General features: G+C 37.4%; 1 protein-coding gene across 1 annotated transcript; it reads left to right on the forward strand.

Annotated features, from left to right (window-relative positions):
- Positions 1-1,108: 1,108 nt before the first annotated feature.
- LOC107764486 (uncharacterized) lies at positions 1,109-11,649 on the forward strand. Its single transcript, XM_075245021.1, has 15 exons — positions 1,109-4,179; positions 4,268-4,396; positions 4,534-4,725; positions 4,818-4,870; positions 4,980-5,319; positions 5,488-5,557; positions 5,689-5,850; positions 7,925-8,038; positions 8,412-8,596; positions 8,706-8,921; positions 9,007-9,282; positions 9,473-9,620; positions 9,729-9,862; positions 10,732-10,818; positions 10,895-11,649. The coding sequence occupies exons 1-15, from the start codon at positions 1,447-1,449 to the stop codon at positions 10,979-10,981; spliced, it is 4,926 nt and encodes a 1,641-aa protein (XP_075101122.1). The 5' UTR covers positions 1,109-1,446; the 3' UTR covers positions 10,982-11,649.
- Positions 11,650-13,330: the final 1,681 nt, after the last annotated feature.

A 13,330-nucleotide genomic window follows, 5' to 3' on the forward strand; every position in this document is an offset into this window, starting at 1 on the left:
ATTTCTCCTACTAAATCCTTCCTTATTGGACTTATGTAAGAATTAAAAAATCCTAATATTATTTACCTTGGCATTCTGTTATCGGTTAACTAGCCAAACATTGGAAAAATTTCTCAAGATTAGCTCTATTTTAGTACGGCAGTAATTATTTGAGTGTAGAAATTTTATTTGACTTTCCTTTTGTGTAGAGAGTTTTGTTTTAACAATTATAATATTATGCTCAAGGACAAGTTAGTTTGTTCATAGATAAGAAATGAATTTACTTTTACAAACATTAAGTAAGTTTTTTAACATTGAAATATATCTATACTATATTAAAAACACGAAAATGAATGAAGTAACAAATCCTCATTTTATTTTACAATTAGAAGTATGAAATTACAATAGATATATTGAGCTTCTTTTTTATCCTTAAAAAATAGATTTCACATTGATAGAATTGTACTTAAATTTCCTAATATTTTAAACTTTAAAATCAACTAAAAATTTGTATATTAATTCTATATTATTTGAACTATGTAATAGGTCCTAATATTTAAAATTTTATAATCAATTAAGATTTTACTTTATATTCTCTCAATAAACGATCTTTCACAACACTGTGGTTCCTCTTGCATGTGCCTGCTTTACTCATATAGAGTTGAGAACAAAAATGTTCTTATAAGTTAGTTAAATATCGTATATGAGATTTAATTTTTTTCTTTAATCTATTTTTTTTACAGCTCAAATATATATTTTTAATAATATTTATATAATTTTAAAATAAAAATTATACTCATTAATTAGGTACGCGCGTAATGATTGTGTGAGACTAGTTAGTATAAAAATTATATACCTATTTTTACACATAGCTTCAATTTTTCTTAAAACTTCTCCTGCTCCTTCTTTAAACCAGTTGCATTGCATTTCCATAAAGTGAAAAATCATTGGCATAAAGGTAATAAAATCTTTAAAGAAATTACATCACGAGAAAGAAAAAGAATGATAGGAGTAGTAATTATAACTACTCCAAATAAGCTGTCCTAAAAATTGCCACCTTAATTAATCTCCATTTTTTCTCCTCATCCCACTGTTACTATAGTCCATTTGTCTATATCTTCCCAAACCTACCCACCCCGCATATCTTCATTCTTCCCCCAATACCTTTGGTAGGTGTGTATTACATAGATTTAGAGAGAGAGAGAGAGAGAGAGAGAGAGAGAGGGAGAGTGACACTGTTTACTTACCTATACATACATATTATATTTATATATAATATAGAACACACTCTTCACCGCCGATCGATTGTGCTTTTCACCGGTAAGTTTCTCTATTGCTGTCTGTAGAACATATCACACATATATAATCTGTGTAATTGGAGGATTTTATATGTATATTATTGTACGTATTTAGGGGCATGAAATAAGGTATATGCCTTCGGTTAATTCGCCCTAGGAGAGATCTTCTATGGGGCACAAGAAGCGAACCGTCGCTCCTCGCTCCAAACCCTCAATTTCACCGGCGGCGGTTCCGTCTGTCTCCGACGATGGGTCGCCGCCGTCGGCGCTTGATGCTGAGCAAAAGCTAGTTTTAATAAATCCTTCAATTTCGAACGGATCGTTGAGTAAAAACGATGCCGTAGTGGTATTTGATTGTGAGAACAACGGTTCATCGTCGTCGGCCGCTTCTTATGCTTCGATTAAGCTTGAATGCGAGCGTGCCCTAACGTCCCTGAGACGCGGGAACCATACAAAAGCCCTAAGATTGATGAAGGACTTGTCCACTAAGCATGAAAGTTCGCCTTATTCGGCCTTGATTCACCGTGTCCAGGGCACAGTTTGTGTGAAGATTGCCTCTATTATTGATGATCCTAATGCGAAGCAGAGGCATTTGAGGAATGCGATTGAGAGTGCTAGGAGAGCAGTGTCGCTGTCTCCGTACTCTATTGAGTTTGCGCATTTCTATGCTAATTTGTTGTATGAAGCAGCGAATGACGGGAAGGAGTACGAGGAAGTCGTGCAGGAGTGTGAAAGAGCAATGGCAATTGAAAACCCCATTGATCCTGCGAAAGAGAGCTTACAGGAGGAGAGTCAACAGAAGATATCCCCTGCTGAAGCTCGAATATCTCATATACGCGGTGAGCTTCAAAATTTGATTCAGAAGTCAAATTTTGCTTCCATTTCTTCTTGGATGAAGAATATAGGAACTGGGGAGGAGAAATTCAGGCTAATTCCAATTAGGAGGGTCTCTGAGGACCCAATGGAATTGAGGTTGGTTCAGGCTAGAAGGCCTAATGAAATTAAGAAGGCAACTAAGACACCTGAAGAGAGGAGGAAGGAGATTGAGGTTCGGGTAGCTGCCGCTAGGCTGTTACAGCAGAAGTCAGGAACTGTCAAATCACAGAATGAGGAATATACTGGTTTGGACTCAACAGCAGGATCTGGGCAGAGAGCAGGTGAGAGGAGGAAGAGTGGAAATGCAAGGAAGACTGCTTCTTCCACGGAGAGAAGGAATTTGGTGCAATCATATTGGAATTCCATGAGTTTGGATGTGAAGAAAGAATTGTTTAGTATTAGAATTTCAGATCTTAAGGCACATTTTAGTTCATCTAAGGATCGTTTGGCTATTGAAGTGCTATCTGAGTCTCTTGCATTTGCCAAGACAAATAAAACTTGGAAGTTCTGGACATGTTGCCGCTGCAGTGAAAAATTTGCAAACTCGGAATCACACATTCATCATGTTGTGCATGATCACATGGGTGCTCTGCTGCCTAAAATGCAGTCAGTTTTGCCTCAAAGTGTGGAGAATGAGTGGGCTGAGATGCTTCTGAACTGCTCTTGGAAACCATTAGATGTTAATGCAGCAGTGGAAATACTTGATAAACAATCAAGATCTCAGGGCCATGGTTTTCTTGATGAGTCCTATGAAAGAGATGACGGGGAGGGGTCAAAGGATGACTTTTTGGAGGCTTTCTGCCATGAAGACGAGTGGGGCACATCACCTAGAAGGAGGAAATTAGGGGATAGACCCAACAGAGATATGGTTGAGAGTAGAAAAAATGATAAGATCTCAGACATTGACTTTATGGATTGTGATGGAGAGGGTGGTCCGAAGATTCATTTACTTCCTGAAGGCTTGCCGCTGTCTGATGACCCTGAGCGAGTAAAGCTTCTTGAAAGAATCCATGCTGTGTTTGAGACTCTTATTAAAAATAAATATCTTGCTTCAAGTCACCTCAGCAAGGTTATGCATTTTGCAGTGGAAGAGCTTCAGGGTCTTGCTTTTGGCTCTAAGCTTCTTAACTACAATATTGATCAGAGTCCTCTGTGCATATGCTTTTTGGGTCCAGAAGAACTGAAAAAAATACTAAAATACTTGCAAGAACTTTCTCATTCTTGCGGCTTAGGGAGATATCCTGAGGGCTTAGGGAGATATCCTGAGAGAACTGGTTTTGACGAAACAAGCAATGGTTGTCATGGATTTGACGATCTAGAGAAAATAGTTTTCAGTGAGGATGACACATGTTTGTTGTTTGATAAGCAGTTCCTGCAACACAATCTTTCTCCCAGCTCGTGTCCTAATGCAGTTTCTAATGATAGACCTGCAGCAATTTTGTCTGGTAATCAGTACCAAAATGGAGTTTTAATTGATTCAGATGCATTACTGTCCTGGTTATTCACTGGTCCATCAAGTGTGGAAGCACTGGCATCATGGACACGTGCAAGAGAAGAGAAAGCTCAACAGGGTATGGAAATTCTTAGATTGCTTGAGAAGGAGTATTACGACCTACAGGGTTTGTGTGAGAGAAAATCTGAGCACCTAAGTTACGAGGAAGCACTACAGGCAGTAGAAGATCTTTGCTTAGAAGAGGGTAAAAAAAGAGAACATGAAGTAGAATTTGTCCGGCAAAGCTATGATTCTGTCTTGCGGAAGCGACGAGAGGAGCTCATAGAAAGTGACAGCGAAGTTACGATTATCAGTAGGTTTGAGTTGGATGCTATATCAAATGTTCTGAAGGAAGCAGAATCTCTCAATGTAAATCAATTCGGATTTGAGGAAACTTACGGTGGTGGAACATCTCAATTTTGTGACTTGGAGTCTGGCGAAGAGGATGACTGGAGACTGAAAGACTATCTTCATCAGGTGGACTCTAGCGTGGAAGTTGCAATACAGAGACAGAAGGAACATGTTTCCATTGAGGTTGGTGCATCAGTTACCGTCTAGTGTTCCTTTTTCAATTTTCTGTGTTGCTTTCTTGCCTTTTGAATTTAAAATTTCATGGATGCAGTTGAGCAAAATTGATGCTCGAATCATGCGGATGGTTACCGGGATGCAACAGTTGGAAGTGAAGCTTGAGCCTGCATCTGCCCAAGATTACCGGCAGATTTTAGTGCCTCTATTGAAGTCATTTATGCGGGTATCTACTGTTTTGAAGCACCTATGTTGCTCTTAGGATCATTTACTGCTGTTTGCCTTCCTATCCTCTTGTCGTTTAGCCTTTGTCTTTCTTATTCTGAATTCTGATTAGGATGATTGTTTTTTCTCATTTTTTAGGCACACTTGGAGGACCTGGCTGAGAAGGATGCAACTGAGAAGTCTGATGCTGCAAGGGATGCTTTTCTGGCTGAACTTGCTCGTGATTCTGAGAAGAGTTCAAGTGGGGGAAATGAGAAGTCTAAACATGCCCATGAAAAGACGAAGGACAAGAAAAAAAACAAAGAGTATCGAAGAGCAAAGGATTCAAAGGTTTGAGCTGTGGGTCAAACTTTTGTATCTGAAGCAGTTGTTTATGTATAATGCTGGGAGGAGGTATAACATGTTTCCTCTTTCTTGTGCAGCCTAACAGTGGTAACGAATCACATGTGCTTCACCATGAGATTGTGGAAGATGCGTATGTCTCTTTCTAAAGACCTATTTCTCCATTGACATACACTCTAGTTATGCTTCTGAGCAAACCCTCTACAACCTTTAACACTTTTCACTGGTATGTTTTGGTGCAGCTCATTTGCTGCTCCTGATGGCGATGATCAAGAGAGTGAAATTCCTCAAACTGGTAATTCCTTAAATCTACAGGAGGAGGAGTACAGACGTATGATTGAGCTTGAAGCCGAGGAAAGGAAGCTTGAAGAGACTTTAGAGTATCAAAGAAGAATTGAGAATGAGGCTAAGCTGAAGCATCTGGCCGAGCAACATAAGAAATCTGCAAGAACAATTCAAGAGAATATGGGTGCAGCTATTAATCTTGAAACTTGCCCTTATCAAAAAATGTATCCTGACACTTACTTGAATTGTTGTGATATTGATCAGAAAATCAATGAGCAATTGAAGAGTAGCGAGAAGGTTAACACTCTGATTCTAGGCTTTCTTCTGTTAGAACCTTTGACAATCTGATTTCTCATGCTGTTAAAACTAAGGCCTTGAAATGTCTTGATGTTACACCTCGACGATGCTGCTAATATTATTTATCCCTATGAAACTGATTGTAACATATGACTTTCCTTGATGCAGAACAATGTACTTCCAAACAGTTTAGAAGGTCCTTCAAAGAACTTTCCAGAAGTAATGGCGCAAAGAGATGGTATGGCTCTTGACTAGTGACTGGAATAATTTATACTTCCAAAATAATCTGTACCGCAAGGTTCCAGAGTTAGGATGATGTCATCTGAACATGCTATCATTTTTTCTCTTATTCTGGATTGTCAAACAAAGAGAGTCCAGAGGATGGTGTATTGATATCTGATAAACGATCTGCAAGAAAAGGCAGGCGCCAGAAAGGTTCGACTAAATTTAGTGAGGGGAAGTTTCAATCTGGTTCTTCTGAAAGGGAAAATACTGCAGTTAGTGAATCAAGAGCTCTGGATTCTTCACATGGTGAGTATGTTTTTAGCTGCTTCTTGTTTCTGTATGGTGACTTCTCTTTTGCTTCTCCAACTTGAATGGGTGGTTGATGCTTTTGCAGTTTTCTGCTAGTCGCTGTTATTTTTACCTGTAAAGGAAAGTTCGTAGTGTCAGAATCACAGATTTCCTGGTTGTTAAAAAAAGCTGGTAGTCTCAGAAAGCATTTATTGTTGTAAAATAGGAATTATGCACTTTAAAAGTCTCAGTGCACCTCTTTTTCCTTGCATTCGTTCTTTGGTTCCTTTTTACCTATAATAAAAGTGGAACATTTTGTGGTCGAATCTTTGCCAAGTTTTGTTGTTAGAGAAGGGCTGAGCAATGCCTGGCACTATATGTATAACCCTATTTACCAAAAAAATATAATCCATGTCTTGGTGCATTCAGTCTGTTGGCAGTTTCTCTGGAAATTTTTGGGTTTCATCCTCCACGCTTGCTTGAGTTTAGTCTTTGCTTTAGCATCCAGAAACTGCTAGAAACAGAGGACAGGCATGTGCAGAGGGCAGCAATACTTGATTTTTTTAAATTTCTCTGGCTTTTATTTGTGTAGGTTTGTCGCGGGCTTGTTGGTCTTCTACCTTTTAACATGCTTTAGTAGTTACTTCAGAGTTTAGGGAAAGCTTCTAGTATGTGTATAAAAATGATGATCTTTTTGGATTCAGTTAGAATTCTAGTAGTCCTTATTGACTCCTGTTTTCCAGAAAATATCCAGTAATCTAAACGTACTTATTGTGGCCCTTGAGTGACAGTTTGCCAAATGAAAATGAACAGTTGCATGCTGACGGGGTTCGAATCAATGAAGACTTAGCTCAAGATAGGGCACAATGGAAGAAAAAGATCCATATAGGTGATACTTACTAGTTGAGAATAGGTCTTATACTTGTAAAGAAATTCTACTACTATTATTATTGTTATTACTATTATAGTGTGTGTGTGTGTGTATATATATATATATATTAACTTCTTTTTTACTTTCACTTTTATTTTATTTTGGTATGATGGTGATATAAGATAAGCTGAAAGAAAGAAGTGAGGCTTCATATAGCCGGCCCCATTGGGACTGAGGCGTAATAGTTGTTGTTGCTGCATGTTAAAGGGGAATTCATACATGGTCGATGACTTTAACGTATGCCAGAGTGACTGCATTCAGGAAGTGTCTGTTTTATAGTTTAAATTCCTTCTTGCTTTTTTTTTAATCACCCGGTGTTTAGTTGATTGCTAAATGCGCAAATGAATGTGGGCTCAATGGCAGTGCCTATTACTTTGGAAAAAGCTTCGGGATTGTTGAAGAATGATATTCTCGTGATAACTCCGCCTGTGTCGTAGTTAGTGTCTTCTCTATAACACAGCCGGTCCCAAGCCCGGAGAAAGGAGGAGGGTCGTTTTGTTGACCCATTGACTTGAAACACAAGTAGTTTTTAAAAAAAAATATTGAAACAGAGAGTTCATTGTTCAGTTCATCAAAGATAGATTGGCTTGGTTTTATGACGGCTTCTAGGATTGGTACTTTATTGGTCGATTCACACTTATAAGCTGTCTCTTTTAAAGTTGGACCACATACAGTAATTGGATATTTGCAACAAACAAATCAACGTCCAAGCTATTACTGTTGGTATCAGAAACAGTGATTGGTCAACCCCGTCATCTCTTCCATTTCTTCATTGTTTCAAACTTTAGAGGAGTAAGTCATCTTGGTTACAGATGAATGATATTGTAATTGTGGCATTACTTAATCATATGCTCAAGTTGGCATGTTATGCTGTTGCTAAACTGTGAGAACAAATTTAGTACCAGCTCTATGATCCTTTGGCAAAAAAAAATCTTTGGAGTCGCTTTTATAAAAGAAAAACATTTGGAGTTATTTGGGCGAAGTTGAGATCCTATCCCCTTTACTGCCCTCCTCTATAGAAATTAGAAGAAAAAGAGCCAAGCTGGTGGGTGGCAATATGTGCTGTGCCAATATTTTTCCTTTAAATTTCAACTACAAAACTGTTCTATGCTCTGCTCTGTTGAAGTGAACTAAATTCACTACCATTTAATTTCGATCTAGAAAAGAATGGTACCAGAGATAGTGGAACAAAGACATTGAGACAGCTACATGTGGAGGAGGATGATGAAGAAAGGTTCCAAGCTGACCTTAAGAGAGCTGTACGCCAAAGTCTTGGTATGTCTATTATCTTTCTTCTCCGATAACAAGCTCCCCAAGATAGTTTTAATTTTTATTAATTTAGGCTGTCTCTATTTTGTTTTATTAGTAGTCTAGGATGTTCCGTATCTGTATCAAATTCACTGCTTAAGCTTGATGATTAGAAGGACTACTTATCTACCCTTTGTTTCTCCTATCTTCTCTCAAATTGAGACCCTCTCAAATGGTTATGAATTCTGAAGGAAACTGAAAGTGACATACTAGTTTGAGTCTTGAGAAGTGGTGGTGGCGGCTTCTGTTTTTCCATTTGTCTTGAAGAGTTAACTGCTTTATATTTTCCCTCTTCTGAGTGTTCAAGTGACTTCTCCCTCGCTCTCTCTTTTTATGTCAGACGCATTCCATGCACATCAGAAATTACCCTTGAAGGCAAGTTCAGGGGCACAGAGGATGTTCTCTGAAACCGGGGATATGGGTAATGAAATAAGCGTTGGGAATGTCAATGAGATGGATGTATATGGCACTGGGCTAAAGAATGAAGTTGGAGAATACAATTGCTTTCTAAATGTCATTATACAGGTTAGCGTTTAAAAGTGCCTAGTCTTTTGGTTTATAATAAAAAATTTAACTTTGTTTATCGTGTTTCAAAATTTCTTGAATATCAAGTGTCTTCTTTTCCTCGTTTTAGTCATTGTGGCATCTAAGACAATTTCGAGATGAATTTTTGAGAAGAACATCATCAGAGCATGATCATGTTGGTGACCCATGTGTGGTATGTGCTTTATACGACATATTTACTGCTCTGAGCATGGCTTCTACTGAGATGCGAAGAGAGGCTGTTGCTCCTACTACTTTGAGAATTGCCCTCAGCAACCTTTATCCCGATAGTAATTTCTTCCAGGAGGTAAATATGAAACTCTGTTGAGCACCCTCATACATTTCTAGGAGACAGCTTCTTTGAATTCAATTAACAAAATATTGACTTACAGGCTCAAATGAATGATGCTTCTGAAGTACTGGGTGTGATATTTGACTGCCTACATCGGTCATTTATATCAACCTCAGGTCTTTCGGATACTGAATCTGCAGATAGCAGCTGTATGGGCTCTTGGGATTGCTCGAGTAGTGCTTGTATTGTGCATTCTCTTTTCGGAATGGATATTTTTGAGCGGATGAACTGCTACAATTGTGGATTGGAGTCCAGACATCTGAAGTACACATCGTTCTTTCATAATATTAATGCCAGCGCTCTCCGAACAATGAAGGCATGTTCTTTGAGGCAATTTTGTGATGGCACGTTAGTTTCCGTTCAGAAAATTAATCTTTTGAAGTTCAGCAAGACATTGTTTGGATAATGCACAGTTTGCTTTACTGTTATTGTGGGTGGGTGGGGGAGGGGGGGGGGTGCAATTTGCTTTCTCAACAGTTTATCAAGTTTTTTGTTCTTTCTTTCAGGTTATGTGTCCAGAAAGCTCGTTTGATGAGCTTCTGAATCTTGTTGAGATGAACCATCAGTTGGCTTGCGATCCCGAGGTTGGTGGATGTGAAAAGCTTAACTATATTCATCACATTCTCTCTGCTCCGCCACATGTTTTCACAACGGGTAACTATATTTTCTGCCCCCATCCTCCATTTTGGTTGCCATGGGTGATGGACGAATCTTCGGAGAATCATATTTGTTTCTCATGTTATTTGTTTCCCCCCCATGCAGTTTTAGGTTGGCAGAATACTTGTGAGAGTGTAGATGACATAAAAGCAACGTTATCAGCTTTATCTACTGAAGTGGACATTGGCGTCCTTTATCGTGGTCTTGATCCGAAAAACAAGCATTACTTAGTTTCTGTGGTAAATGTTTGGTATTCTTTTGTCTGCTGTTCTTTTCCTTCTATGTATTTCTAGGGGCATGAAAGTATTTAAATTTCTCTGTACTAGCTCGAAACAAAATATAATCAAGTCACTGGAACTCAATATTCAAGTCCATCCATATTTCAGATACTCAATTTCCTGCTCCTATTTTGATAACTCTCACATGTTTCTTGTAAATGTTATATTGTAGTTTCAGCTCGTTTACTTGGTTCATAAAACCATTTCAATTGTTTGTTACTTTTATTTTTACCATTTCAACTAATTGATGAGTACTTTCTGTCATCTTTCATGAAGAGAAATACTTTTGTGATTGTATCTTTTTTGTACATAAAGCCTTATTTTCATGAATGATGAGTAAAAGTGACTATTTGATCAGGCCGAGTTCATTTTATTCCATTTTTCGGTATTATCTTGTTTGTTTCAAGAACATTGTCTATATTGTTCTCCAGTCTATCTCAAATATAAAGCTTCTGTTTTGGTTTGGGTATTATCTTGTTTGTTTCAAGAACATTGTCTATATGGTTCTCCAGTCTGAACTTGGGCCAGTTACAGATCTCAAATATAAAGGTTTTTCTTGGGGGTCTCCTATGCAGATATTTTCTGTACTAATCCTAATATGCATATGTTTGAGCTTTATGTTTCTTTGCTTATCTTCATCTGCATATGCTTAAGCTAAGGTATATCTTTCATGTTGCTGAGTATAAGAATTACTTTGTTGTACGAAAAAAGTAGAGTAGGAATACTTACTATGTGAGGTACTTTTGGATATTGAACCATCTTCTGTTATTTAATTCTGGTGTGGGATGTGTCTAAAGATGGATGATCTTATCGCTTGATATTTATTTCAGGTTTGCTACTATGGACAGCATTATCACTGCTTTGCTTACAGTCGTGATCGTGGACAGTGGATCATGTATGACGACAAAACCGTGAAGGTAATATTCAGTTTCTTCCCATTTTTCCTTCTTATTTTTTAATAAGATTCTGTTATTATGGATATTTTATGTACAGGTAATTGGTGGCTGGGATGATGTTCTAGTTATGTGTGAAAGAGGGCATTTGCAACCGCAGGTCCTTTTTTTCGAAGCTGTAAACTAGTCCAGCTCAGCAAATGGTACCTCTCCAATAGTCTAAAGATGATCTGGATTTTCGCTGGTTTCTTTGAAGCTGTAATCTATTTCAGCTTAGAAAATATACCTCCATATACTGCAATGAAGATGTGCCATTGGGCTTCTCCATTCAATCGTCAAAGGCAAGATGATACTTGTGCACTGATGTTATTCAATTGACCTGCAAAGTTACAAAATCATGTGAGAAACTGTACTATACTGTCAGAAGTTTGTTGGGATGAAGAGAAAGTAAAGCAATTGGCCTGCTACCAAGGAAAACTTCTTCGAATTTGTGTATTACGATGGAATTTTTCAGAGGATAGGAAAGATAAGTGTAAGTTTTGGTGCTCTTGATACCTGGTAGCATTGGAAGAGTCAAGTTTTTGCAGCATCCGGAAATTTTGGAATCCTTACAATAAGGTGGCGTGGTTGAAGAGAGAAGTACTAGCCACCAGTTACCTGGTCATGAGGAACGTATAGATGTTTGATTTTGCGTTGGCAACATAACCTGGTATTGCCAGATATTGCTTCTGTACACAGGAAATTCTAGGTAATGATCATATATCTTCCTTTTTCAATGTAAGCATGTCTGTATAGATTGGTCTTTGGTCTTTAGTCTTTAAGTGATGCAGCCAATAGTAAGTCTTCCTTCATTTATTTTGTTTTTCCCTCTTTGAGGAAAAAAGAATTTTGGGTGCCCAGATTGTTATGGGAACTTTGTATTACGGATGTCTACGATAATTTAATGAAAGGGAAGACACTATATTTGTTCATCAAGCAAAAAAGTACCTCAGTAATTCAAACTTTCCCGTTTGACTTTTTTAAAATTCCAGCTTGAGCTTCTGGCTTTTCTTTTTGCTGATCATGGTAGATTAATAGCCTGTTTGCCCAAGTTTCTTCGAGGCTAAAAGTACTTTTTTCTTTATATTTTTAAAAAGTATTTTTTTTTTCCAAAGTTGAAGTGTTTGACTAATAGCCTGTTTGGCAAGCTTCTAAAATCAGCTTATTTTGAGAAGTGTTTTCTCAAAAGCGTTTTCTTAAAAGTATTTTTGGTGAGAAACAATTTGTGTTTGACTAATTAATTTGAAAAGCACTTATGAGAAATGATTAGTGTAAAGACCAAACTTTTAAAAAGTACTTTTAAGTGTATTTTTTTTTCAAAAGTATTTTTCAAATAAGTGCTTTTGGACAGAAGTTATTTTTTTTTACTTCTTCAAAACTGCTTCTACTTAGAACACTTTTTTCTTCTTCTAAAAGCTTGACCAAACACCTTAACTATGGAAAAAAAATATTTTTTTTCAAAAAACAAAATGCTTTTGGTTTTGGAGAAGCTTGGTCAAACATGCTATAAACTTTTAGAAGAAAAAAAGTGCTATTGAGTAGAAACAAAAATAATTTTGGAGAAGCAGAAAAAAATTGTTTCTCCCCAAAAGTACTTTTCTGAAAAGCATTTTTGAGAAAAATACACTTAGAAACACTTTTCAAAAGTTTGGTCAAACATTAATTGCTGTTCAGAAGTGCTTTTCAAATTAATCAGCCAAACATAAAATGTTTCTCACCAAAAATACTTTTGAGAAAAACACTTCTTAAAATAAGGCGATTTAGAAGCTTGGCCAAACAAACTATAATTATGGGGGTTCCAGTATTTGTTTTTCTTTTCTTTAGGCAAAATACATCAAATAGACACTTTAACTTGATACATGTGTGTCTCGTAAACACTCGTGACTGACATGGCAAAATGTGTGTTTTCACTCAAATTTGAGGGCGTGAAGAGGCATAAAATTATATTTTTGCTTTAATTTTTTTTCATGTGGACCTCGCTTTCTTCATCTCCAATCTAGTCATAGCGATCATCACAATCAAGCCACAACATCAACACTACCCTCACACCACCACCAACAAGGAGATGCAATTTGTAAAAGTTATAAAACATTCATAGTAAAATTCAAATTGAAGTGAAAAATTAAGGAAGGAAGTAGAACGAATAGAAAATTAAAAAAAGATACGTTATTTGTGTAACGACCCGTCCGGTCGTTTTGAGATTTAAGGTTCTGTTCAGTGGTTCGGGTCTTGAGTAGCTTCCTATAATGTATTATGACTTGCGTGCACGCTCGGATTTGATTTCGGATGATTCGAAAAAAATTCGGAGGAGTGATTCTCACTTTAGGAGTGAAAAATATTGACCGAGGTTTGACTTTTGTTAAAACGACCCCATAGCGGTATTTTGATGGCTCCGATAGGTTCGTATTGTGATTTTGGACTTGGGCGTATGCCCAGAATCGATTTTGGAGGTCCGTAGGTTGATTTGCCGAAAGTTGGCAATTTGAAGGCTTAGAAT

This window comes from Nicotiana tabacum, chromosome 22 (genome assembly GCF_000715075.1).
Source record: "Nicotiana tabacum cultivar K326 chromosome 22, ASM71507v2, whole genome shotgun sequence".
In the NCBI taxonomy this organism is placed as follows: Eukaryota; Viridiplantae; Streptophyta; class Magnoliopsida; order Solanales; family Solanaceae; genus Nicotiana; species Nicotiana tabacum.

Excerpts from the sequence above, each read along its gene's own strand:
- LOC107764486 (XM_075245021.1), top strand. The coding sequence starts at position 1,447 with ATGGGGCACAAGAAGCGAACCGTCGCTCCTCGCTCCAAACCCTCAATT. Across the intron at positions 9,621-9,728 it reads GCCACATGTTTTCACAACGG|TTTTAGGTTGGCAGAATACT; the intron begins GTAACTATATTT and ends CCCCCCATGCAG. Across the intron at positions 10,819-10,894 it reads ATGACGACAAAACCGTGAAG|GTAATTGGTGGCTGGGATGA; the intron begins GTAATATTCAGT and ends TTTTATGTACAG.